At 36.9% G+C, this 25,948-nt stretch overlaps 1 protein-coding gene across 4 annotated transcripts in view; it reads right to left on the reverse strand.

Moving 5' to 3' along the window:
* Nucleotides 1-323: 323 nt before the first annotated feature.
* Nucleotides 324-25,948, reverse strand: part of AFG1L (AFG1 like ATPase) — a 65,011-nt gene continuing 39,386 nt past the window's right edge. For 3 of the 4 annotated variants that reach the window (XM_027693740.1, XM_027693724.1, XM_027693732.1), the window contains 6 exons: nucleotides 21,523-21,605; nucleotides 18,152-18,222; nucleotides 17,795-17,895; nucleotides 3,755-3,895; nucleotides 1,291-1,404; nucleotides 324-548 (listed from right to left, as the gene is read on the reverse strand). In XM_027693740.1, the coding sequence (XP_027549541.1) occupies nucleotides 417-548; nucleotides 1,291-1,404; nucleotides 3,755-3,895; nucleotides 17,795-17,895; nucleotides 18,152-18,222; nucleotides 21,523-21,605 (642 nt within the window). In that variant the 3' untranslated portion in view covers nucleotides 324-416. Of the gene's footprint in view, nucleotides 549-1,290; nucleotides 1,405-3,754; nucleotides 3,896-8,684; nucleotides 8,824-10,059; nucleotides 10,182-17,794; nucleotides 17,896-18,151; nucleotides 18,223-21,522; nucleotides 21,606-25,948 lie in introns of those variants that run through there. The other variant, XR_003535940.1, reaches the window with a different exon arrangement.

Here is a 25,948-nt window from a genome sequence, read left to right on the forward strand (position 1 = left end):
CCTCCAGCAGATCAACACTCCCACCCAACTTGGCATCCTCTGTGAATTTAGTGAGGGTGCACTCAATCCCTTTTTCCATATCATGGATAAAGACATTAAACAGGGCTGGCCCCAATACTGAACCCCTGTGAAACTTCACTGGTGACCAGCCACCAGCTGGATGCAACTCCATTCACCATCACTCTCCAGGCCCGGCCATCCAGCCAGGCTTGAAGAAGAGCAAATGAAGGCCAAATTTCACATGTCCACACACTGGTGGTACAAAAAAATAGCTAAGTTGTCGTGTCTTAAACTCGAAAGACAATTCATGAAAGAAAACATGGTCCAGATGATAAAGTGCAATTATTATTTCAGTTGTGCTAAAAAGCCTTCCCATACTGTACTTTTACTTCTTGGTGATTTCATTCAACTTTTAATTATGTTTTTTTGCTTCTGTCCCCATCTTTCCAGTACTGTTCAGTTTGCATCTCTGTAAGCCGCGAGAGAGTACGCTGAAAGGCAAAGACCTCCTCTTCTCCTGTAAACATGGAGAGTCCTTTGGCAGAATCCTACATAAATATACAAAAACAGTACCACAGAACTGTGAGACATGGCTGTACTGAAGTGCATCTTGTATAACTACTAAGGCTCTATGCTTTACAGGCTTTGACAAAACAAGACAGCAGCATGGCACCAAAAAATTAAAATTAATGTCCAAAATTAAAGAACCTATTTTAGCTAGGTAACCCTCTGAAGGAACATGGCAAAAAGAATAACTGGGTTTTAAAACAACACAATGACATGTTAACCATCTGTTTTCCCTTTTTTTGTTGACTAATTGCATACTGATTTAAACAAATTATTTAATAATTCATTAACAATAGCTAGGCTCTAGGGAAAAAGAAAAACAGAATAACCAACATGCAAATTAGTAATGTCTGTGAGGACTTGTAAGGCTGTTCTTGATAATCTAGGAAGAGGTAGAACAGACCACCTTTTATTTCTGTATTTTAAATGTAGGAGCTAAACTTAAATCAGAATTTTCATACATGACTGAACAGATACAATGATTAACATTCAAAATGACCCTAAAACTTACACAAAATGGTTCTGTATATTGTGACATTTTCTTTTACTATGAATAAATAGCACAACATGTACTTATCAGAGCAACAGATACACTGCAGAAAAAGCAGCAAATCACCTGTTAAATGTTTTCTTGGTTCCTCTTCCTAAAATGCTGCTGTAATTATGAATTTATTGTGAAACCAAATTTTGTTACAAAAGGGAGATGATGTTAATATCACATACCTGGCTCAAGTCCAAATCATCCATCAACACTCTGTTGTCCTCTTGCTCACCACTGCTGTGTTCCACCAGGAACAAGCTTTCAAGAGGAGTCACTGCAGAACAGATAATACGCACCTGAGAGGAGGAAAACAGGCAACAATATCAACACTTAGGATTTACAGAAAAGGGATAAAATACATGATCTGTGGAAAGGAAACTACAAATTATGTCCTTGGGGGTTTTTCCCAGGTATTTTTCCTTTCTCTTATTAGCACTGCTGTTACAGATTTACCTGACTTAAGTAATTTGGAATATTAAACTTACAGGATCTTTTTCTCAGTAACAATTCATGTAACTTTTACTCAGAGAACAAACAACTGTGCTATTAAATACTCAGAATATCTGCTATAGGCAATGAGTTCACGATAAAGTTTACTTTCTACAATAACAGCTATGTAGTAACCAATGCCTTCTTTTCACCCATAGTTAGATTCCTCCCAGTAGATAGGTGCACTGCACGTGTATTTCCATTTAAAGAATGTTTAAATTCCAAATTTCCCAGAGGGCTGAGTGGAGTCTTTCTTTCTTTCATCTGTGCTATTCCAGTAAAAGTTATTTGCTAGTTACAATAATGATGCTGTTTTCATGTCTGCTGGGAGGAGATACAATGTGCAGTGAGATGTGGTATCTCTGGGGGGCTGCAAGGAAGACAGACTGAAATAGCACTACTGAAGGAGACTGTTGTTGAGAGCATGAAGGCAAAATGTTTGCATTGTGGACAGGTATCTACAAATACTCTGTCCTGGTTAGAACGGCTGGGACCAATTCATCCCTGGATGGGTGTAACCCAAAACTGTGTATTCTATAGCCTCCATGCCATTTCCCAAAAACTGCTGTCAGTAGAGGCCTGCAAGGTGGGAAGATGTTCCTGTACCCTTTTATGGAATTCCCCGCTCTGATATCCTTATATGGAATTCCCCGCTCTGATACCCTTATATGGAAGAGGGACTGAGCATCCGCATGCCCTTTTATGGAATTCCCTACTCTGAGGGAGGGACTGAGCACTCCCGCCTGAACTGGAGAGTATATAACTGGGAGTTTCAGAGCCTTGGGACTCTCTCGTGGGATCCAGAGGAAGACTCCAGACCACTGCCTTCAACTAGACTGAGACCACCACCCTCGACTGGACTGCAATCACCACTTCTGACCAGACTGCAGCAGCTCTCCCACCAGCAGGTTTATCCCCTCTCCCTTTGCTTTGGACTCGGGGGTGGGCCAAGGTACACCACTCTTGTTCATACCCCAGGGTGCTGGTTTATACATTTGGGTTTTGTGGGTTAAAACCAATTGTCTGTCTGTATAATTGTACTTATTGCATTATTTTAATAAATTGTTATTCTGACTTATAAATCTCTCTTTTGAATTGAGTTCATTTTCCCTTGCTGGTTAACTTTTAAACCAGCACATACTCTCTCAGATATTTTTTCCCAAGCAACTACTTTTGATGGGAGTTTAACACTTGTGTTTTTCCTGTGGAGGGAGTAATAGAAAGTGACTGCTTGCAATTCTTAATTACAGCACATGGATAGAGCGAACCACCCCCCTATTTCTAACACATTAGTTTAATACTAGCATATCCTCTTAGAAACTGTCCATTTCCAAATCATAAAGCATAAAGAATCTGGCTGATTTGAATAAGACTACTCATACATTGAGTTCAATACCTTGCTGAATTGGCGCCTTTCAGATCAGCAACCAATGCCAGAATGCTCTTGAAAAAATCAACCTCAATTAATATTTCCTGGCCACATAAATATTTAAATGTGTGCAAATATAATAATGCATAAACCAGGGTTTAATATCTTGCATTACTTTTAAAAATATCACCTTAAACAGAAGCTTTCCTTTGTTTTAGTTGTGCTGATTTTTATTCCATGATTGAAACCTCTGTAAATCCACATAAAGTTCTGCATTTATCATTACTATTCCATGAGCAATTCTGCAACCTGGTGTAAAGCCTACAGTAACTGTTTCCTTTACACTATTAACTCCTCCTTCCTGATCAGGAAGGCGCTGATTCCTGACCAATTGCCCATACAGATTAAAATCTAAAAAACTTAAATTGAGTCCAGCACAGTTGGCAGCACAATCTTTCATTATTAAAATGACATGGTTTCTGTTGTTTTCCCAAGTTAAGAAAGAAATAACATCCCCATTCAAGAAAGGCAAACAAGCTCAGGTTTATATTTATGCTTAATACTCGCAGAAAACAAAAACCCCCACCCTGCTTTATTTGCCTTTATTGCAATGGGGCCTTTTTTTTTTTTGGTGAAGCTGGAACGATGTTTCTTTGCAGTGCTAGTTCATTCTGCCTATGTTTTCCAAACCATTACTACAGAAAGCCTTACTTCAAACCAATTGTAACAGTCAGGTTTGAGGACTCCCAGTATTATTCCTATACATATAGGAAAGGTTTGGTTCTCACCTTATGCTCATAAAAGGTATCAATAAGAGTAATGAAACGACGAGCTTGTGTCCTTTTTGCTATTGTAAGAAGTGGTATGTCACGAATAAACACTGTGTCAAAATGCTTTGATATTTCCAGATAGTCACTGGCTCCAAGAGGCTGAAACAAAACAAACCATAAGAAATGGAAACCCACAATAGGATACATAAACACTGTATCTTGATATACTACAGTTACAGAAGAGAGCTGTAAAGTCCCGAAATCACATTCTTACTTTTGTTTCTTTGTATCTCATTTCAGGAATGCTTGCATTTGCCCTTAGGGACATCGGTACATATGGCTGCTCATTCATACTGTTGGCTTTACATGAAGTGTTTCAGAGTTAAAAATATGGCTCTTCTGCACCCTGACAACGTTATGATCTCTCTCTGACAATCTTGAATAAACTAATCACTATAAACTGTAATCCATAGAAGAAAATACATAGTTAAGCTGTGATTTCAATCTAAAGCATACATAATTTGAACAGGTAGTAGGATGCTTTCCAGCAGCAAGATTTTTAAATGCAAACGCATAGACTAGTTACTAAATCCTAAGTAGACCTGCATTTAGTTCACCCAAGACTAACCCAGACTGAATAAAAATTGTATATTCTAAGTACCGAAAGCAAGAGGAATCAGACAAAAATACAATTTTGCAGCAGTTCCTTTGTTCATGGTTTCTCTTGTAATGATCAAATAAAAATCTTCAATAAGAACATATTGGTTTCTCTTTCTGTATCTAGGCCATCAACAGAAGATATGTACAAATACTAGTAGCTCATTCAGGGACATTAATTTAAAATTACTTTTCATTTCATGATTCTGCAAGATCTATCCTATCAGTATCACAGGCAGTACTTTATCTTGAGCTATTAAACTTCATACTCCTGAACTCATTTCATCAGTTTTAGTTGTGTGAATACTTCAGTAGCTTGGACGCAACTACTCCAGAGACCAAGATCGGCAGCATTTTGCATGATAATGTCACAGCTCCCTTCCCAGCTAATGAAATGTGCTGTTACCAACAGTATAAGGCACTGCAATACTGCTAACATTATATAACAGTAAATAAAAAATATTTTCTCTAACTGAAATTGTTTGACAAATTTGCTGTAGGCCACGTGTAACTTCTCTACTAGAACCCTTTTGCAAGAAGTTATTTTAAGCAATTATTAATGGCTGTCCAACCTTAGCTTTTGTTTAGATGCTAGAATAAAAAACTTGTAGAAATGGTCTCTACAAAAGCACAAGGGAGTGAAGCCCTGATGGCATTCCAGAAATTCTTCTGAAAATTAATGGGAATAAGCTAACTCCCCAGGCAGGTATTAAAGCCTCTGAAGCTCAGCCAGTTCTCCCACTTGCAGTCTCATGAATCATCCTGCTTTCCCATTTCCAACTACACAACTTCACTGTAAAATCTAAGGAAAAGAATTATTACAAAAACGTTCAAGTGTTTCTAGCAATATTTAAGAGCAGTATATGCTATATCCTCTCCTCAAAATTGTATTTACTGCTTGTTTTCTCTCTCCATTTCAGTCCCCCACTAAAAGCAACACCACCAGGATACTGCTGGAAATTTAAGATTAGTGGTAAGCAAGTAGTTCAGGTAAGAGTAATTTTTATTCCATACTTAGGACTGGAGTATTGTTAAGTACAGAGATCAAATATGCCTGTGTGATGAGTACCTGCGAGAGAGAATAGCAGTGATCTCATTGTACCTGAGAAAAGAAAGAATTTCTCATGTCTCCCTTTAGGTAAGAAATTACAGACATCAGTGCTATGCTGGTTCATTCTTTTGTCACATGAAGAGCCCAAGCACTCTTCTGCTGAAACGCAAAACCCCGTGGAATTATTCTGTCCTGCCCCAATGTGATATACTTTCTCACCCGAACCATGTGAATACACCCTCTTCATCTCAAATACGAAGTATAAAATATTGAAAGCCAATTCCTAAACTAAATAAATATATAAATAAAAATGAAGGGGTTGAACCTTTTGCAAAACAGGCAAACTGAAGTGCCCAACTGCTGAGCTATGCTTCTAAGAACTTGGCAGGCACCTTGGTTGATATCCAAACAAGAAAATGAAAAACCTGAGGAGCTGGAGGGAGGAAACAGGTAGAGGACAAAAATAAGGCTAATGCAATTCAAATGGGAAGAATGGAAGAAGGAATACTTATATTGCTTTTCATACAGACATAAAATCACAGTTCATAGAAGATTATGATATACATCTTTATCACAGTCAAACAAGAATTCAACCTGCTTCAGCAGTGCAAAAAGCAGGCAATTCAAGAATTCCTCTAATTAAGGACATAAAAGGCAGACCATTTCAAGCTGTAACAAGAATTTCTGAAACACCTACACCAGCACTAAATGATAATATTCTGTAAGTGTTGGCAGAAACATGCCTTTAGAGACTCCAAAATCTTATGCTCAAAAAGATCCGAGCCTAGCAGCTATATAAGTATTTTAACAGAGTAAGTTTGGTACCTCCCTGCCAAGATTCAAGTCTGATGAGATGCAACTGAAATGCTGAGTCAGCCATTCTGATATTACATATGGCTCAGCTGGCATCAGCTGTAGTTCTTTACACAGACGAGTTCTCAAACACTCTGCTTTTGGAGTTCAGAGGCATAACCCTGGGGATGAAAGACAAAGCTTTTAATCTTGTTCCCAATATGACTTACTCTCATCTTGGGAAGTCCTTTAATTTTCTTCTGCCTTACTCTACTTACCGTAAAAAGAAGGAACCACCAGCAAATTTGCAAATGCTCTGGGGACAGTTTAGAGTCCTTTTCATATTCCTCTAACCTTGGCCTAACTTCCATGCTGCCTGTAATTGCTTCAAAACTCTTCTAACTCACCAGCTAACTCAAAATGCTCCAAATTCAGGAGACCATGATGCAAAGACCCCCTGACAGCTTCTCAACTCATTCTCACTGGCCTGCCGTCCCCCAAAACTGGCATGATGCTGGCACAAGCATGCACATACCAACTCTGTGCCACATAGGAAAGAGAGACAGAGGAAATGGGTTCAAGGCCAGATTACACCACTGCCAGGTGTTCTGGATGTACAGTCCATATACAGAAACTCCATTGAGGGGCAGATTTCTGTTGTTTCAGCAGCCAAAAGCCCTCCCCTTTACTGTACTGCCTTCAGGCCTTTTTTCTTCACCTTGCAGCATAGGCTGGGTCCTGACTGCCAACAACACAGGCTTAGACCAGGTGACAAGACTAGTGGCAAATGATTTGAGACACACAGCACTGTCCCCTCTATAACCCTCCAGGGCTGAAATTTATTTTATGAATTTCATCCAGTCACAGAAAGTATTTTGTTTTAGTCAGTAGCATATGAAGGTACTTCTTCCTCTGAAGTTGATAATGAAGCCACAAATCCTCCTAATATTGATACATATATATGTAATCCTCTTACTAAAAGTTTAGCCTGATTAATCTCATCCTCTGAACAGCATTCTAAAAATAACTCAATTTGGTGTATGTTTCTGGTACTGTCTCATCTCTTTTGTTTCATCAACTGTTCATCAAAACTCAACTTCAGAACAATAAAACATTTATGTAACAACTGTCACCATTTGTTATCAGTTCTTTCACATGCTACAATATTATTTTAAAAACCTAGAAATGTGAACAGGTAAGAACTTTTCTCATGATATTATTGTTCCTGCATGTGTATGTACAGTAAAACTGTTGTGGATTTTTGTCATTAACTCTGATGCCAGGAGTCAGTATTCTATAGGCATCGCACTAATGCAAAACACATTAGCACTATCATGGGCTATGCTCCTGACAAAGTGTTTTCTTCCACTTCAGCCTACTTGACTGAGTTCTCACCTTCATTTGTTTTTGTTTCTCTGTCTACTTAATGCATTTTCAGCTACCATCATCTCCGCTCAAGTAGGATGTTTTTTATTTGGAGCTCTCTGTGGCCTGTTTTAAAAGTTAGTAGTCTCCTGTTTCTGTTATGTAGTTCATTACATTATAGCATAAAGCATCCTTCTTCTTTGTTGACTCATCAGTGACATAGTATATCATCTTTCAAAGATTGTCTGAAGAATACAGAATGCTTAAGATATGTTAGAAAAAGATATTTCATCTCAAGATAAAATGGGTTTTGTTGATGTTGGAAGATATTCCAGGGCCAGTTCCAGTAACATCCTGAAGAGTTGTAATTGACAATAACTATAATTTACTGCAGACACTCTAACACCCAAAAAATTACTAAAACCAACACACAATTTAAGACCAGATAATATTTACAAATTAGACATTAAGCATAAACAAAAAAATACAGAGCTCTGTTGTTTCCAAAGGAGCCACACACAATCATTAGTGAGGCTGATAAAACAGAGAAATACTACTTAGGTAATATTTCAAGACCATAATTCCAAGAAAGGAATACAAAAACGTGAGGCATGATCTGTAATGCAGCAGCATGCTGAAGTTTAAATAAAAATGGGAAGATAGAGCGTGGCTAACTGGGTTAAAAAATTTAAATTTATACTGATGGCAGTGCAAATCATAGAACCATAGACCAGTTTGGGTTGGAAGATACCTTAAATATCATCTAGTTCAGAGCAAGAATCTGAGATCTGTAAACTCTGGGATTGAAGATATTTTCTGGATCAAGTATAGCTCCTTACTATACTTCTTACCTCATCACAGAATCCTGGCAGAAACTAATTTTGCTTAACCTTACAACACAAGTTTTTAGTCACATTTCTCATAGTGGAAAGTTGTTTCAGACCTTTGCTCTTCTGATTAAGAAGATGCTTGCTCCTATGTTCAGTAATCATTCAGCACAACCACTCCTGCCTTAGAAGAGCTTAGAACAGTGACAGATATCCATACTGACCCTACAAAAAGTGAGATGTCTCAAAGACCTACCTATCAGCTGCTCAAAGCTGGCTGCAAAGTGGAAGAACCACAAAAGGCATGTTTCTGCTCCCAAATTTCCACTGCCAAATTTCCAGTTCCAACTCCAAAGTATGGCATTTGTCAGTGAAATGGTCTCCAAAATAGAAGGCTTAAAAAAATTCATATTTCTATTTAAATATTGACACTTACTGTTAAGATTTCAAAACCGTAGTCAACAAACCTTTAAAAAAAGAGAAAGTAGTACACTTGGGAATTTAAGATACAAAACACTGAATTGAAAAGGCAAACCCTTCAAACTACAATCAGCTTGTATTTGGGTATTGCCTGGTCTATAAAGTATAGGATCTAAACCCTCAAGGTTTATGCAGCTTTCACTGAAGGGAGTGCTTTCTAAAAATTAAGCTCTGATACACATAAAATATAAAACAGAAGGGAGGTTTGGCTAAAAATATTACTATGTTACAATATTTCCACCTGAAATAAGTTTCTTGAATTTCTTTTATAAAACATACTTGTGAATTAGACAAGGCAACTTTTCTGGGGGTATAGAAACTAATTACATTCCTAAAGCAAATGTAGCTAATAAATGACAGGCTCTGAGTCCAGAGCTTAAGCTGCAAAAGCTGATCTCTGGCTGGGAATAAACCTAAGATCCTAAACCAAGGAAAACTATGCTTCTAAAAAGTTACTGAAAATAGTGCTACCCATGGTATGTTTATTTACAACTACACTTGACAATCCAACAATCCTAAAGATGACACCAAAACGTACACCAAATTTAGCAGTTTTTAATGAAGGTAATTCCCTCAAAATGATTCAGAATCATTACACTGCAAATGCAGCTGAGTTATGTCATCATGTAGGGGAGACATTCAGTTGACTTAAAGACAGACACTTGCATTTCTAAATCACTTGTTGCCTTTGAAAATGGTGACTTTTTTCTTTTCTTTTTTTTTTCGTTTTATTTAAAGCTTAGTTACATCTTTGCTTTTGAAGTGCAAGCTATTCAAGTCAGGAACTACATCTTCCTCCTGGTCTGCAAAGTGTGCCTATTGCAATGGAACAACAACCTAACAAAAACTGTTTGCCAATTATTTGTTGCGTTAATCTACACAAAAATTGTATTTTGCCAATTTCAGAAACGCTGAACAATTACTACAGAAAAAAAATCACAGTAGGATAACCTTTTACAACATAGATATTGATATTAAATTTATTTTCCTAGCTTTCACACTGTTGTATGTTTGCTAATCGTTAGTATCATGTTAAGACACTGTTCATTGGTACTGGGCAGTTGGATGAAAGGATATATTTGATTACCTAATGGAAAGACTATAGGATGCATGAACAAAAGTAATTCAACCTTTGTGAGGAACAGGCTCACGTGTTTGGGTGCAGAAGGCAGCCGGCGTTCCCGGCAGAGGGCAGCAGCTGCTGCGCACAAGCGAGGGGAAGACTAAAAGGCAGCACTGTGGGGAAGACTGGATCTCCCGACTCCCTTAGGACCTGGAAGATTACACTTAAGGTACACTGCTGTCTACATTATTTATACCAGATTCAAGCCAAACTGTCACACTTATCAGTTTTCAAATAAAATTTTAAAAGGAAAATGAAGACAGAGGACTGACAGAGGGTGATTTTTTCTAAGGCATAATGAACACTGACCTTTATGTGTAAACACAGGGAAATGGGATATAACTTATATTTGCACGATTGCTAGTTTATATAGAGAGATTTTAAAACCAAATTGATATGTACATTTTATTTTAAAAAGTATTTGTGTGCTCTTTCATTCACACACTAACTCAATGAAAAAATTAACTAATTATGTTTTGCAAGAATCTAACTCCATTGGTAAATGTATCCCTCATTGTATAGACAGAGAAACTGGCAGACAGGAATTAAAGGCCACAAAGAATGGGGAAGCTAATGTTAGCATTGAAATTCTAACAATAAATAGGAACTATGAGTCCCTGTTCTGCCTGGTGCCTCTCCCAACCTTCTCTGGCTACATTTTTCATTTTATAGGGCCTTAGAAAAGGTGATAAAATAACAAACATTTTAATGAAAACCAAGCACAGTCCTCCCTGGATGACTTTGCTGGAGAATCACATTTACAGGGCTCCATTCTAGTGAGTAGACAGCTACTTTCACGCCATGACAAACACTACCATGTGCCACACTGCCACAGAAACCCTGAAGTGTCAAGTCTGAAAAACTGCTTCTCATTTTCCTCCAAAGCAACCAAAATAGATCAATATCCTCTCATCCAGCATCTTGTAGTTTTCCACATGGTCAAATAGCCAGTAAAGAAAAAGGGCTAAGTGTATGCATTTGACATTAACTAAGTTAGCTAAAACTTGGGATTTTCCTCAACTGGGAATCTATGATTTAAAAAGTGATGCACACAATAGTTTGGCAAGTCAATGGAATGTCATATCAGCATTGCACACAATATATTATCTGTATTTTATTTTTATAATCATTAATGGACAACTGGCAATTAACAGTATCTGATGCATTATTTTAGACAGAATTAAATCTTTATGTTCTTGATATGAAAAGTTTTAATGCAAACACATGAAATAAGAAACAAAAGACTGTAATACTAGAAAGGCACCAACTCTATCTCTCAAGGCCTTCAGGTACTAATTAAAAAGCAGCTTCTTTGAAACCTCTGCTTAAGCTAGATGTTTCAAATAGTATCAGATTATCAATTGCTGATTTGCTATATTCATCTGTTATGTATTATCTGACATTTCCTGAAATCATGTGATATCAAAGTGGAAAATGTTTTAATATTTCCCTTTAAAATAGAATTTTGATTTTACTTTGATGAAGGAAAGATCAGTGAATTTGAAGAGGTTTTACAGGCTGTTCATATGAAGTATTTAATTAAAAAAGTCATTAAGTAATTGTCTGAGAAATTTCAAACACATTGTCTTAATCCTACACCAACAAACATAGATTTCTAAGTCTATGTGATTATCCCTCTGGAATGCACTGTAACAATTACCCAAGACCAGACTAGAAGACACACTGCCACAATGAAGTGAAAGTAGAGTCACTTGTGTGATAAATTATTTCTCAAACATAACAAAAGCATCTATCCTTTCACATTCTCAGTTCACGTTGACTCTTGCAAAACTTAAGTTCTTTTTTCTGGAACCCTTAGGGGTTATGGATAGCCAAAGGAATCAATTAACCAGGTTTTGAGTACAACATTGTCCACTCATGCTGCAATGATTACTGACACCCACATGAGCAGCAGTTTACGACAGTTTCAAACAACTCAAAAAATAATATTGCAACTACAAGATAATATTGCAAGAATTCAATGTAATCAAAAATAATTCCCCCAAACCCCAAAATCCCTTCATTACACTCGCTTATCCCTCTACCTTAAACTAAAAAATGTTTTTGTAGTTATGAACCAAATGTAACAGAGGAAATGAGTTTAACCAAGGTAATTAAATTAACTAAATCAAATTAGATGATATTTTGAGTTGTTCTGTCAGAAGATGTTGACAGTGTAAGCTTTTTCACACACACGCACACTTTCACTACCTTGTATTTACTAGATGGGAAACATGTAAACAAGATTTGACATCCACCTTCCATGACAAAACTAGTTTTCATCTTGAAACTTTCCCATCTGAATGGATGCCTCAAACTGACTTCATATGAACATGCATCTCTGTGTGAATGGAAATTTACTTGTAAAAGTTTCAGTTAATTACTACATTTCTGAGAGTAACTTAGTTACTTTCTGACTAATTTGCTCCTCAAGTTACTTTCCTTTAGCTCAACCAGAAGTTCTAGTGCTTCCATGACACAGTCCAAGACATGTAAAATTCCAAAGAAAGGTTGCTTGGTACCATGGAAATGTCCTATATATGTCCTGTGAAATCCCCCTCGAATCCAAGGAAGTTACAAGCCTTGGAAAAACTCAGTCTAAACTGACTGCAACGATTCATAGTAGTCTAAGTATTACCTACTTCGAAAAGCATGAGGGGGCTGAGAGCAGGTTATACCTCAGGATGGACTGGGGACATTCCCCTGCCAGCTGCTTGAACTTGTTCACCACATGTGCAGGGGCAGTGACACAGCTTCCAACAGGTAGCAGGGACCAACTCTCACATCCCTAGTTTCAAGACAATTTAAGACCAGAGGAGATCATGAGGTACTTCAAGATCCTGCATTTTAGAGACAGCTAAGCCTAAAAACTACTATGTAGCTCAAACACAAATACCTCCTCCTAAAATGACATCCAGTTTTGACCTGAAACACAGTACAAGGAGGCCCTGCCACTCCCTTCACTGTTTCAAATGTGTGAACGTGTGCTTTTCCTTTTTTATTTTTTTTTTAATTTGGATCTCTCTGTAGTCTCTGGGTTTTATTATGCTGCCTTCTGCTAGATTTAGGATCCTGCTAATACCTGCTTTTTTTTCCCTGTGAAAATAGCTGTATATTATAAAATCATCTTCCAGTCCTCTTTTTGATAAGCTGAAAAAAACTGAACTGTAAGTCTGTCATCTGAGGGAACAAATGCTCCAGCTCAAATGATTTGTGGTTTCTTCAACAGCCCTGTCAGGTTTTTCAATGTATTTTCTAAAGTTTTCAGGTTAAAACCACACCTAACATTCTGCCATCAATTTGAGATGTTTCTAAAATTAAAATAAACTTCCTACCCTTCTATTTATTTCCACTCTACCCACCCTAGATGAAATAAAGTCTAAATGTTCTAACACTGGACCAGAAGCTCCTTTTGAGCTGTTCGTCCATTACAATCCTTAAATCTATTTCCAAGTCACTTTGCCTAGGGCACAGTCCCCTCCTCTGTTTGTGACTTGTGTTCCCAATTTCTAGCTGTAAACTGTGTGTTTGCTAAATGTAAAAAAAGCAAAACAAAACAAACTCTCTTGCCCAAAAAAACCACTTTCCCCAAAATCTCCATTCGGATAAGAAATAAATCGCACACAGCATCCTTGTATTCATTGCTCTTCCCCCCAATACACACAGCACTCTGTATTTACAGCAAATTTGTATTAGCATTTATGATATATTCAAAGCTGCTGGGGGAAAAACTATTATATTTGGCTTAGTATAAAAATGTGCTCATTAGAAATGCTACACTCAACCACAAACCTTCAGTAATAATTCTTTTTATATGTTAGTTAACTAACATAGCAATCCATTTAACGAATACTTCCTTGAGACTGCATAATGGTAATTTCCTAGTAAGAACAGCATTTTCAAAACTCAACTCCTCCTACAAAATCAGGGAGATTGGAGAACTAATTTCATTTCCATTCTTTAGTCATCTGCATGTATGAATCCAGAACCAGCTCCTCTATTACCCTTTCTGGACTAAAATCTTACCAACATCCGCAGTTATACCAGTCATCATGTGTATGTGTGAATTTTACTTGTTTATTTTTTAATACTGGCATACAGAGGCATCCTTCTAGTGATGTAGACTTTCTCTTGGACTCCAACGTTTATCCAAAATAAAAAGGTAGTCAGAGATCTCAGCCTAGTTTTCCAGGACTCAGTGATACAAAATGTATTTGCAGGCTACTTTTAACATATGTTAACTATTAACAGACTGAAAATTATTTCACTACCCTTTAGTGAAACAGTATTTCACTCTGCTTCACCTAGAACACATATTTTTTGCAAAACCTTTTCCTTTTTCCACATCATTATTTAAAGTTCATCCACCTCCAAGTAGGAATAAGCCAATAACATTCAGATAATACAAACCATATCAAAACTGCCATTTTACTCAACAATTCTTTTATCTGAGAGACATGATATTTTCCCATTACCTTTATTTTATAATTTTCCTGCACTTCATAACTAGTTGCCATTCATTCCATATTATTTGATTCTGTCTCAACAGCGACACAGGAAATACTTTTCCTATCTTCCTCCTCAAAGAGTCCTTCTTTTTTGTTGTTGTCATTTACACTTCCCTCTCCAGTTAGTCATACTTCCCTTTTGCTTTTGAAAACTACTCTTCCTGAACAATCAAATATGTAACTTCACTGTCTGGAAGTATCTTTTGGGTTCAAGGAATGTTAGAAAATTAAGAAGAAGATTGTTGCTACACAACACAAATTTCTAGATGAATTCATCAATTTAAGTTCCCATAAAGCTGTTCCAACCAAATGACCTTGTACTGGATGTATTGCATTTTATGCTAGAAAATTATCATTCGCAATTTTTGGGATAATTACATTTCACCTTCTTCTGTGCTCCATCTACAGCATAAGATTCCCATACAATGGTGTATTTTCTTTATATGCTTTTTATAGCCACATGCTCAAGAAGCAATCCACCTCATTCTCCATTTGCAAGAGATCCCTAGGAGTACTACCCTCTTGGGTTTGTTAATTAGCAGACTGATTGATATGTATTCAAGAACCTTGTATTAATTAACTTTAAGGCAGGTACCAGTATCTTTAATGTTGCACATTGTCTTCCACCTGTTTCAGCCACTCTGTTCTTAAGTAGGCTGTAAGCACTGATTGCACATCATTATTTTATGAATTGTCCCATAAGGTTTCAATAATATCAGTTATATCTCATTTTTCCCCATTAACGAGAATTTGCCATTTATCATGCTTGTCACTAGGTCTTACAACTGATATAAAACCAACTGCAAATCTTGTTTTCAGTTCTAATTTTAATGGGCTCCTATGATAGTAACTTTAAATGTCATTTATCTACCTAGGAGGCTTTGCTTGGGCTGTCAGTTACGCTCCACCCTGGTTGCTACAGGCTCCAGCTAGGAAGATTCCCTGCCCTGTGTCTCTTTATACAATCTGCCTTCCCATGAGACTTTGTGCCCATGTCCTGCACAAAGAAATCTGCAGATTCACTCCACGCAAATCCAACAAATTCCCCTCCAGTGCTTTCTTTTGTGGATCTTGCTTTTCATTACATCTTTTTCAGCCTCCTACTTTCTTTTTTCTTAATAGTAGCACTTAGGATGCCTGTCAACTTACCTACCATTTGGCTTCACAAGAAGGAGCAAATACCTTGTAGCTATGTCCCCTACAAACTTCTGCTTTATACTTCCACAAGTCATTCCCACTTCCCATTCCAGCTTACTGGAATATATATGAATGACTTCATACTTCCTGTTGTGTGGAATGTCTCCTGGCTTTGGGGTATTTTTTGCTATAAACCACTGGGGCACTCTTCTGGATCCTACATCTGTCTTCTGTGACATGAGTGGGAGCAACTCTGATGGTTTAAAAAAGACACTGCATGTTTAAGTTTTTCCATCACAAAGTTAAAGACTTCATGAAAAAAAGGAACATGGTTTCATGCTTTGACAGCTGAATTCTGATTTTTTCTTTTGCCTTTTAGGAGATTTTAATGGCAACAGGGTGGGCAAACAGAGCAATGGGGTAGGCAAGATCCTAAATACAGCTTATACTGAGGAGTATTTTCTACTATTGCAATGAATCACTACAAAAGTTACGATCATGAAAAAAATCATACTGGAGGCAACTCAAGCCTCCAAATTTAATGGACAATTCCAAGTTCATGACTATACTTCTCTACCTATAAAGGGAGCACAGTGATACCCCTTACAAACATACTAATGTAATATTTATGAAGGTACATCAGTGAACTGAAGAGAAAAATCATGGCACAATAAATAGTTGTATGTAACAATTAAAGGTAGAAACAAATGGAGGCATATACAAAGAAAATAAGCGATGACTAAGGAAGCTGTTAAAGACAAACATTTATTGTCTGCCATGTTGTCTTAGTTTTAAGCATGTGGTTGTGCTGTTAGAGACTACCATAACACATATGCAGAAGGCATTTAAATCAAGACAGCATGACTTCCTAAGTCCTGGGCAATCAATGTAAGCACAGTGCTGTTAAACAGTGTTCAACATTTCATAAGGATTCTCTTTACTTGTTCTGAGTGCAAACCAAGCCCCTCAGCTCCATTACGCCAAGAAGACCTGAACTCCACGTAATACCTGAAGAGGATCAGAACCTTCAGACCCAAACTAGTGGCCATTCACATGTGACCTATCAGAGCACTTCTACTTAGAAGCAACCTACCATCCCATTGAAGTACATAAGGCATTTATTGGACTAAAGGATTTTAAAAGTACCTGCTGACAGCATCGCTTCCAGACATTTTAAGAGGCACACGGAAGAAAAAGTCTCACAACTTCTAGTGAAAAGCAAGCTGTTCTACCCATGACATACTTCCATTCTTACAAATGGCTAACTGGTTTTGTCTGAAACTGAAACCCAACGGTCTAAAATCTACAGTCTGAAACTTAACCAGCAAAATTTCCATCCAAGTAGTTATCAACTTGGTAGCTACAAGGAAGTGAAAGCATAATGTTAGCACCAAAAGACTAGTCAGCATCCTGAGTCAAAAGTGCCATCAGCCCTGATTAGGGTTGTGATCATTTAACAATAACTTTATACATCAGTAGAGAGGTCACTAAGTACAGTGCAACTCCTGGGGAACTGTCTTCCAATCCACTGGGGGTCATATACAAACAAAGCTTTCCAGGGATCACATCCCACATGTTTAAGTAGAGAATTTGGCAATATTTACCAAAATCTGGCATATTTTGAGAAGTCCTGGGACTGAACAGCCCTTGTACACATAGTTGAAACTAAGGCATGCAACAACAGCATTACTGTAGTGGTGCCAGGATCACTATTAATTTGCTTGAGCATCAGCTTAAACTCCAGATTTTAAAAACAGCATTTGAATGCTATTTACATACTGATATGTTGTGACCACTAATATACCAACAACAATTATGTTAGCCCAGGTAAATACTGTAGTAGGATTTTTGAAGACAATCTGTGACACACCTAAGAGTGAATTTACAGTATCATTAAAAAGAAAATTATTATTGTTCTTTCACCAAGGGTGGAGGTTTTTTTCCTGTTAAATTAAAAATCTTTTTGCCAAGTTAAAAAAAAGTTTTTTTAATTTAGTTCAACTTGGGAAAACAGTGAATTTGTGTGTTTTGGATTCTCATTTCTTTTTTTTTTCTTTTTTTCTTTTAAACTGTGAAAAGTCTGAGCATTAACTGATCTAGATTGGACTGGGTACTTACTCTGTCGCATAGCTCTTCAAACGTGAAGTCTGCAATGGTTCCACACGCTTTATTCAGCCTCAGCTCTCTGCCTTGCACTTTTAGAATCCTTGGTCTAGTTACTATGGGAACATGAACAAAGACTCAATCTTCTTTGGATAATTACTATAAAATTCATCTCTTACAGATAGGAAATGCATAGCTTCATGAATAATAGCACATGATTCAACACATAAATTAGACAAAATGCTGATACAATGACTGCCACTTGAGTGTGGCATCAACCCATATACAGCAATGGAACTTATTAATTGGTCAGTGGAGATTGGGCATTGTGTTCTAAATGTATTCTCTTTCAAGAGAAATTAACTTACGTACAATCATTTTGTTTCTGAGCCAGCTCATCAAACAACTTATCCATGACAGCCTCCACATCAGCTTCACTTGTGCTACAGTGAAAAGAATAATAGAATATGAAATTAATAACACTTGAAGCCAACATCAAACAGCTGCCTGAGCCTGCTTAGCTTTTTGCCCATAAAAAAAGGGAACAGGATGTTATGCTCTAAATACAAACATTACATTTAGAATACACTTAAAAGTAGAGAATATTAACTCTCAGGTAGATGATTCTGCCTTATTTGCATACACTGAAAGACTTCTGTGTTCGAGCTGTTTCCAGTAATGAGGCAATACAGACAGAGCAGATCCATTAACACTATGTGTACACAATGAGAAAAAAGGCTTCTGGCTCTATCCTGCATGCAAAATAAGAGCAAATAGACAAGGCAAGGCAGTCAAGCACCCAAAGAAGTATTCTTTGAAATTCCTGAGAGGGGACTTTGTGAAATTAAATGCTGAAGCACCTTCTTCTTTTTTTGGGGGGGGGGTGGGGTCGGGGTCAAGTCAACTGATTGTATTGATCTAACAATTTGCAAAATTAAACTGTGAAATTAAAAATACCAGCATAAGTTCTGCAATAGTAATTTTATCAGTTCCCCCCCCAAACTCTGTCCCCAAGACAGATGGTGAAAATGCAAAATACCTGTGCTGAGAGCTGAAGTTTATATTCATCTTCTGGTTGACACAAGAATTATAACTCAGTCCAATCAGAGAATTTTTTTAATCACTGAATGGGTTAGAGGGCCAATCTTTCCATGTTTCATTCTTAGAGATGGATAGATCCAGCCAGATAGATCATATTTCTAGCTAAGAATACTGAATTAATGCTACTGTAGACAACAAACTAAAACTAGGATATATAATGCTTCATTGAAATTTGTACAGTCTCTTTTGGTGTGGAAGTTCTATTGCTTCATACAGTTCTAGACATCCTCTATATGAAAAATGAAGATCAGCAAGTGACACAATTGCTCTCCTTATTAGGCCTTAAGCACCTTAAAAATACTAACAGCAGAACTGAAATAACTACTTTTTAGCTCAAGCTTAACAATAACAAACCTTGCAGATACAAAGAATTTGGGGGAAAAAAAACCACAAACTTCTGTAAATGCAGAACACATTAAAAAACCGTTTCTGACTAGGAGATGATATAAAATTCTACAAGTTTCTCTCAACATTGATATTTGCATGCTGCTTTCCTCTGACAAAATGACAAATGAAAATGAACAGACAAAACCAGAAAAAAGACCATAGAAGGGGGGAAAGATTGTATATATCTGTATCAGAGAGTATGTGCATATGCATGCATATCATAATCAAAAAGTTCGATGGAAAGGCTACAACAAGAAACAGCTGAATATGATGCCAAGGTGGAGTGTTGCACTTAATTGCCAAGAAAGTTTGTTTTGAAAACAGACACCCGGGACTGAGATCAATGAAGTTGCTTTGATCAGGCATCTTGTAATTGTGTTACACTGATGGCTCTCAGATGAGTATGAAACATCTTTAAGCAACTCTCAGTTGCATATTTTAAATGAAGACAAGACTACACAAAATATGAATCATCAAGAGGATTCTCAACAAAATGTGACAATGATACTATGACCCTTAATAGAGGAATAAAAACATGTTAGACAAGAACATTTTCTTTTGGGGACAAGACTGCTAACTAAATTTCAAAGACCTGTAGCAAAATACTGCATAGTACCTAATTTTAAAACTAAGCTAGTTCTGCAGTGTTGAAAGCTCCAGTGAACAAGTCTAAATAGAAGAATGAATGAGATTCCCTCAGAAAAAGAAAGGATGATGAAATAAGTATCTTATTCCATTGGTAGCTACAGGATTTTTTAAATTATTTTTTTCCCCTCACTCCTCCCTAATGATTTACACATCAAATTCTGAAGGTAACCCACATCCTTTCAATAAGAGACATCGCCAATCTCTGCCATTCACTTGATCACAAGTTTTACAGCAGATCACCATGAAATATATTTCAGCTGGGGACTAGTCCTGCGACTTGTTTGTATTTCTTCTCCGCTGAGAGCTGCTGCCACAGGTGTATTACCTGCTGGAAACCACCAGTGTGCTCTTGCTTTCTTCAGAGCATGGACATTGAGAAAAGAATACAGCAGGTGCTCTCCACAATTGTCAGACAAAGTCAGAGTGCAGCAGGCACAGGAAGCAGTGCCATGAGCAGGGACGGCGGCAATCGGAACAAGAGCCACGATGAGCAACACTGAGATATCAGTGGTGGCTTCAAAAAGTACCTCTAAAGCAGACACTGCAAAGCTTAGAGAAAGTGGAGCCAGACAAGAATATGGAACAAGAGCTACTTTTCTTGAGTTCATACAGTCACAGTTTGTTTGAGGATACAGTACCTGCACTGGACCTGTTTTCCATACATAAAATTCTGTCATTTCCTTCCAGAAGCAGTAAGAGTTACCTGTTGTAACTCTTCTAAGCATTATTCCTCCTTCCTACAAAAACTATGATGTCTAACTTCATTATAAAGTGACATGGACATACTTGGTCTCAAATACCTATCACAGTGATAAAAATACCACACCTTTCTTAATGGAAGCATGATCAATACTATATGCTGAGTTGAAAGCTAGAATAGTTATAAATCTCATACTAAGCTATTGTTGTCTGCTTTGTTCAGGTTGTCACTGATTAAATAATACTACAAGAGCAAATACAAGACAGAAAAATGTTTGCATTGCAAAGGTTTCAAGGTATTTTTTTTAAAAAAAGAGAGAATGTTCCTATTAGGCAGTTATGCTGCAACCATAAGCATAACTGTGAATATCTTTTAAAAATTATTTATTTGCAAATATAAAGGGCTAAAGAAATTTTGTCATGACAAACAGAAACAATCTGTCAAAACAGGAGGGTGTTGGGATTTTTCATCGACAGCACTCAAAACACCCAAAATTAAATGAATCCTTGTCATTGGATTTCTATAAATACTTAATTACTTAAATACAATAAGGATGTTCTATTATAAGAGAATTGTGCAATCTCTCACAAGAGGATATTCATTACTTTCTAACCATCTGTCACTTCAGTTCTCCAAACACCACACCTCCCCAAAAAAATCTAATTAGTTTTTATTCAGTCACACATTATAAATGATGCTAGTGTGGATACTGAAAATGTAGTTTAATGAAGTTAATATCAAGGCATAATGGAAGGCGGTTTGCTGAACAAAATGGACCAGAAGGCAAAAAAAGGAAAAGTCACACCCTGCTAATTCTACTATACATTTTTCATTTCCCATTGACTAGGAAATTGTTGGCTAATAAGAAGGAAAAAGAGAGCAAATACAATATCATAGATAAACTTACAGGTAGTAAAGTTTTCCAGCAGCTGGAAGCACTCGTTTCCTGTAGTCTATTCCAGAATCAAGCTGGACTGTGTTGCAGTATTTCTACAGAGACCAAAAAAAAAAAAAAAAGAATAGCTTTCCTCAAGCCAAAGCTGTATTTACTATTGTCTGTGTTAGAGAGAAGACACACTGCTGTGTGATAAACCAACAGCATAAATATCATCTGTGAAACTGAAATTCAAGATCACGAAATTGAAGGCTTCTTTGCAATTATCAAAGCAAAGAAATAACCTGGAAATCATTCACATATTCAAAACAAAAAAGTAACTATTTTCACAAGTCCATCAGCTAGAAGATTAATATAGATTAGAAGCACATGAAATACAGGTGAATATTATTTGTTCTCTCTGGATACTGCTTTGTTGGGGGAGCGTGCAAAAATAATTATTTCCACATTAAAGCATATACATTTAGAAATACAAAATGAGTAGCATTAAGAGTTTAACAGACTACAAACAAATTCTAGCAACAAATGAAACGACTTCTATTTTATAAGCTAAAAATAATTTTATCTTTTCCTCTTACTAATAAGATTAAAAATTTTGCAAGTCAGACATCAAATATATGAACCACACTAGTCTCGCTGCAAAATGGACCAAAGCATAAAGGGGAAATTAACAAAATTGTATATCAAAAAGATTTTGTTTCATTTTTGCAATATCTGCATTGCCTCAGAAAAGCATCTCTTTTGTTCCCCTTTAAGCCACCTGTAAGATTACAAGTGTGATACAGATCTCTTAAGTAGTCACAATTAATTGCTTCTGTTAGAAAACTCAAACCCAGCTGTACTAAAGGGTGCTTTTTTTGATTCAAGTCCTGAGGCTGAGAGCAAAAGTCTCACTAATATCAGCAGGATCAAGATTTTACACCCACTGGCAAAGGAAATAACTCTGCTTATCTGTTATGACTACTGCCAACATACACAACTTCTGTGTGTTATATAGCTAGAAGCAAAAGAAGCTACAGAAGAAAGGGAGGAAAAGTTTAAATGTTTTAGAAAAAGATAACTCTAACAACAATTCAATCAAGGCAATTAATTTTTTTAATGTAATTCAACACCACTAAAATCTTTGGATTGCTAGAATGCACTAAATCACTCTGCTTCTTTGCTGCACTATGAACTATTAGTTTATATTTAATACCCTTGTTAAGCATTTAATATTCTGTGTGTCAAACTTTTCAAAGCCTCCTTGAGGCCATTCAAATAACAAAATTGGAAATGTCAAACCTCATTTATAGCAACTGCATTGCAGGGAAAAAATTTTGAAGAACTATCATCAGTGATACCATTCTAAGGAACAATGGTCCTTTTGAACAAATGTGTTGCACAGGACATTGCAGGAGTGACTGTGATGACTCACTGCACTAATTTTTTGCCCTTGGCTATTACTGAAGGCTCTGTACTGATTTTAAACCTCCGCCTTCTCCGCACAGACATCCAGCTGAAGAAAGAAGGTGAAAAAAAATCATTCTGAAAGCACAGAATCCCAGGAAAATCCACATATCTTTAATTCTAGTAAGTGAAAAAGCCATGCTAATCAAATCGTTATCTTGGACTAAGGCTACTGCAAACACAATAGCGTTGGTGCTACAATATTATTATAATCTATTCCCTTTCTTTTTGTGAGAGCTCACAAAGAAGGAGAATAACAGAGCAGAAGAAAAAAGTTTCAGAGGCATGTAATAATATGCACAAGGGAGGGAGGATGTTTAAGCTTTTCTTCAGCATCAGTCTGGCAGCCAAGGCTAGAAGGAAGATTACTGAAATTTCACAGCAAAGCTAGCGCACTTTGCTTTTCTTTGCCAGTATCTTTCCACCTAATGTTTTATTTTCCCAAAATAGAAGATTAGCTTAAGTACTATTTTCTTTATGCTAGTAGGGAAAAAAAATGCAGATTACTACTACAGCTTTGGGGACTCTGAGATTACTTAGATTAACTTTAGATACTTGGATATTTAGTAATGCTGTTCATAATTTTGGGGGTTTTCTCCTGGAAACAAGAGATTGGCAATCTTCCGTGAATTCAGCCTCATCTCTTTGGCCTTCAAGACGGATTTACAAACTCTACTGCTCCCTCAGTGTGTTGTGTTGCACACAGTGAAGAGCAAACACAGAACTACATATAGTTTAGAGTATTCCATGGTTATGGTAGGATTGAAAGAAATAAAAATTACACTTGAACACTGTAGCTCATGTAAATTTGTTGCCCTGATATTTACACTGGTATGTGTGGTTCAACTGCTAATGACTGCTGAGTGGAGCAGGAGTTCTGTGCACACAAATACAGACTGATACTGGGCTATATTATGCAGGTCATTGCAACTTGATGAAATAGAAATCAACACTTGGTGCTACAGTATTTTAGTCCACCTGTGTTCCACTTACAAACTTGTCACTCCTTAAATTCACGAACAGCCTTTTATGATTCCATGATTTAACATTACAGTGAATGAGTTTTGGAGTTAAGAACTGTAGATGTAAATACTACCAATACAGCTACAAAGAAGATGCATTTTTTCTGTCTTCCTTCCCTTTCTCTTCAAAGTAATTAGTATTATCACTATTCAAGAAAAATCACTATCATTAGTGACACTAGTCAAGAAGAGCTTGTGTGTTCAAAAGCTTATTTATGTTTTTTGGCCTTTTTTAAGCTACAAACGGTTGCCTAACTGAAAGATATTTCTCTTCCCTATAAATCTTGCTTGTTTGTCTGCACTGATGCACTACTGTTGATTCTAATATGGTATAACATTATATAGTTTATTTCAAAAATATCTGCTAGATATTCTAGGCTATAAGACCTTTCAGCCAGAAATGCTATAGCAGAATCTTGCTCAGAGGTCTATAAAATAAAGTTAATACAGTCCCAGTGATTTTTTGCTTCCTTAGGAGGCAAAAGTTAACTGAATCAAACATTAACAAAATGGAAAACCAGAATCCTGAGGTACAGCAGTTTGTGTAGTACACAATATAAGCATAGAAGCAGGGGGCAGCTAACAGGAACAGTGAAATACTTAGTCCTTTTTAAAACATTTGGCATTTTATTCTCCCACTCCTTAAATGTTCCTAGTTAATTTATGGTTTTGTCCTCTCCAGGCTGATGCTCTTCAGGAAGGTACTCCAGCCACTTAGAGACCATATTCTAAATAAAAATGAAACAGCCGCAAGAATCTCCTAAGCCTTCTACATGTTCATGTAAGTATTTACTAATGCTTGTCGTTAACTAGTTTCACTGAAACACCTCAAAGCTCACCCACACCTATTCTTTGAGACATTGTATAAATATACATAAAACGAACAGCTCCTGCTATTAAACCCAAACATCATAATCTGCATCGCAACATGCTCTCAGAAAACATTGCTTTAAAACATGAATCCTGCTGTTAGATTATAAGCTTTGCAGGGTAGGAACAACCTTCTGTTATATGAACATATGACAAATAGAGATCCATAGGTGCTAATGCAAAATGATGTAATAAAAAAAAAATTACACAGAAGTGGGCAATGCTATTTACACAAATTGAGCTATACATAGTAGAGGAGAGAAAAGTTGTGACAGCAGTAGCAGTAAACCGAGGGGCAGTAATGGGAGGACTGCTTGCACTGCCAGATGATAACACCACCATCTCTCCTCTAAGTTAAGAATGTACCGCTGCAGATAGCTCTAAAGGAGGATTCAGCACATGGTCACCTTTACTCAGAGTCAGAAAGGACACAAAGAAGCTTTGTGCAGAGCAGAGATCCAAAAGTTTTTCCTTTAGAGTTCTCCTTTGTAGACAACAGTACCGACAATGGTTTTCTGTTTCTGCACACATTCACTTATCTGCTTCACAGGAAGGCAGAGGACAAAATGTTCATCTTTGTACATTATTCTTTTAAGATACATGCTTTCAGTGTTAAAAAGACAGCATATAATCAGAATGTATAACAGAAGAAAATAAGACACACCAAACTATTGTATACGTCCAAGCTAAACACTTAAAATCCTAGGTTTACAAAAAGGAAAACCAGATGCACAGTTGCACAGCGTGGAAAAAGAAATCCTGCTCACAAGTGTAAGAACGCTGAACATCAGAGAGTGTGCCTATGTGATTATCCCTGTGCATCGTCTTTCCCCTTCACAGGTGCTAACAATATTATTCTCCTGCATCACAGACCTAAACAATCAATATTACAATTTAAAAATCTGCAAGTTTGGGGAGCAGGGGAAAGGTAGGCTTCTCTACTTTTTGTCTTTCTTCTTCTTCTTACAGCAAGGAGAAAAAAAACCATACAATACTACATACAGAAGTTCTAGTTTCTCTCTTATCTTCAGACTACCTCATCCAGCACTGGACTGATTAAATCCTACGGATGTGATTGCATCCTCACACTCACTAATCAC

This window comes from Neopelma chrysocephalum, unplaced genomic scaffold (genome assembly GCF_003984885.1).
Source record: "Neopelma chrysocephalum unplaced genomic scaffold, ASM398488v2 Primary Assembly neopelma1_23, whole genome shotgun sequence".
Taxonomy (NCBI): Eukaryota; Metazoa; Chordata; class Aves; order Passeriformes; family Pipridae; genus Neopelma; species Neopelma chrysocephalum.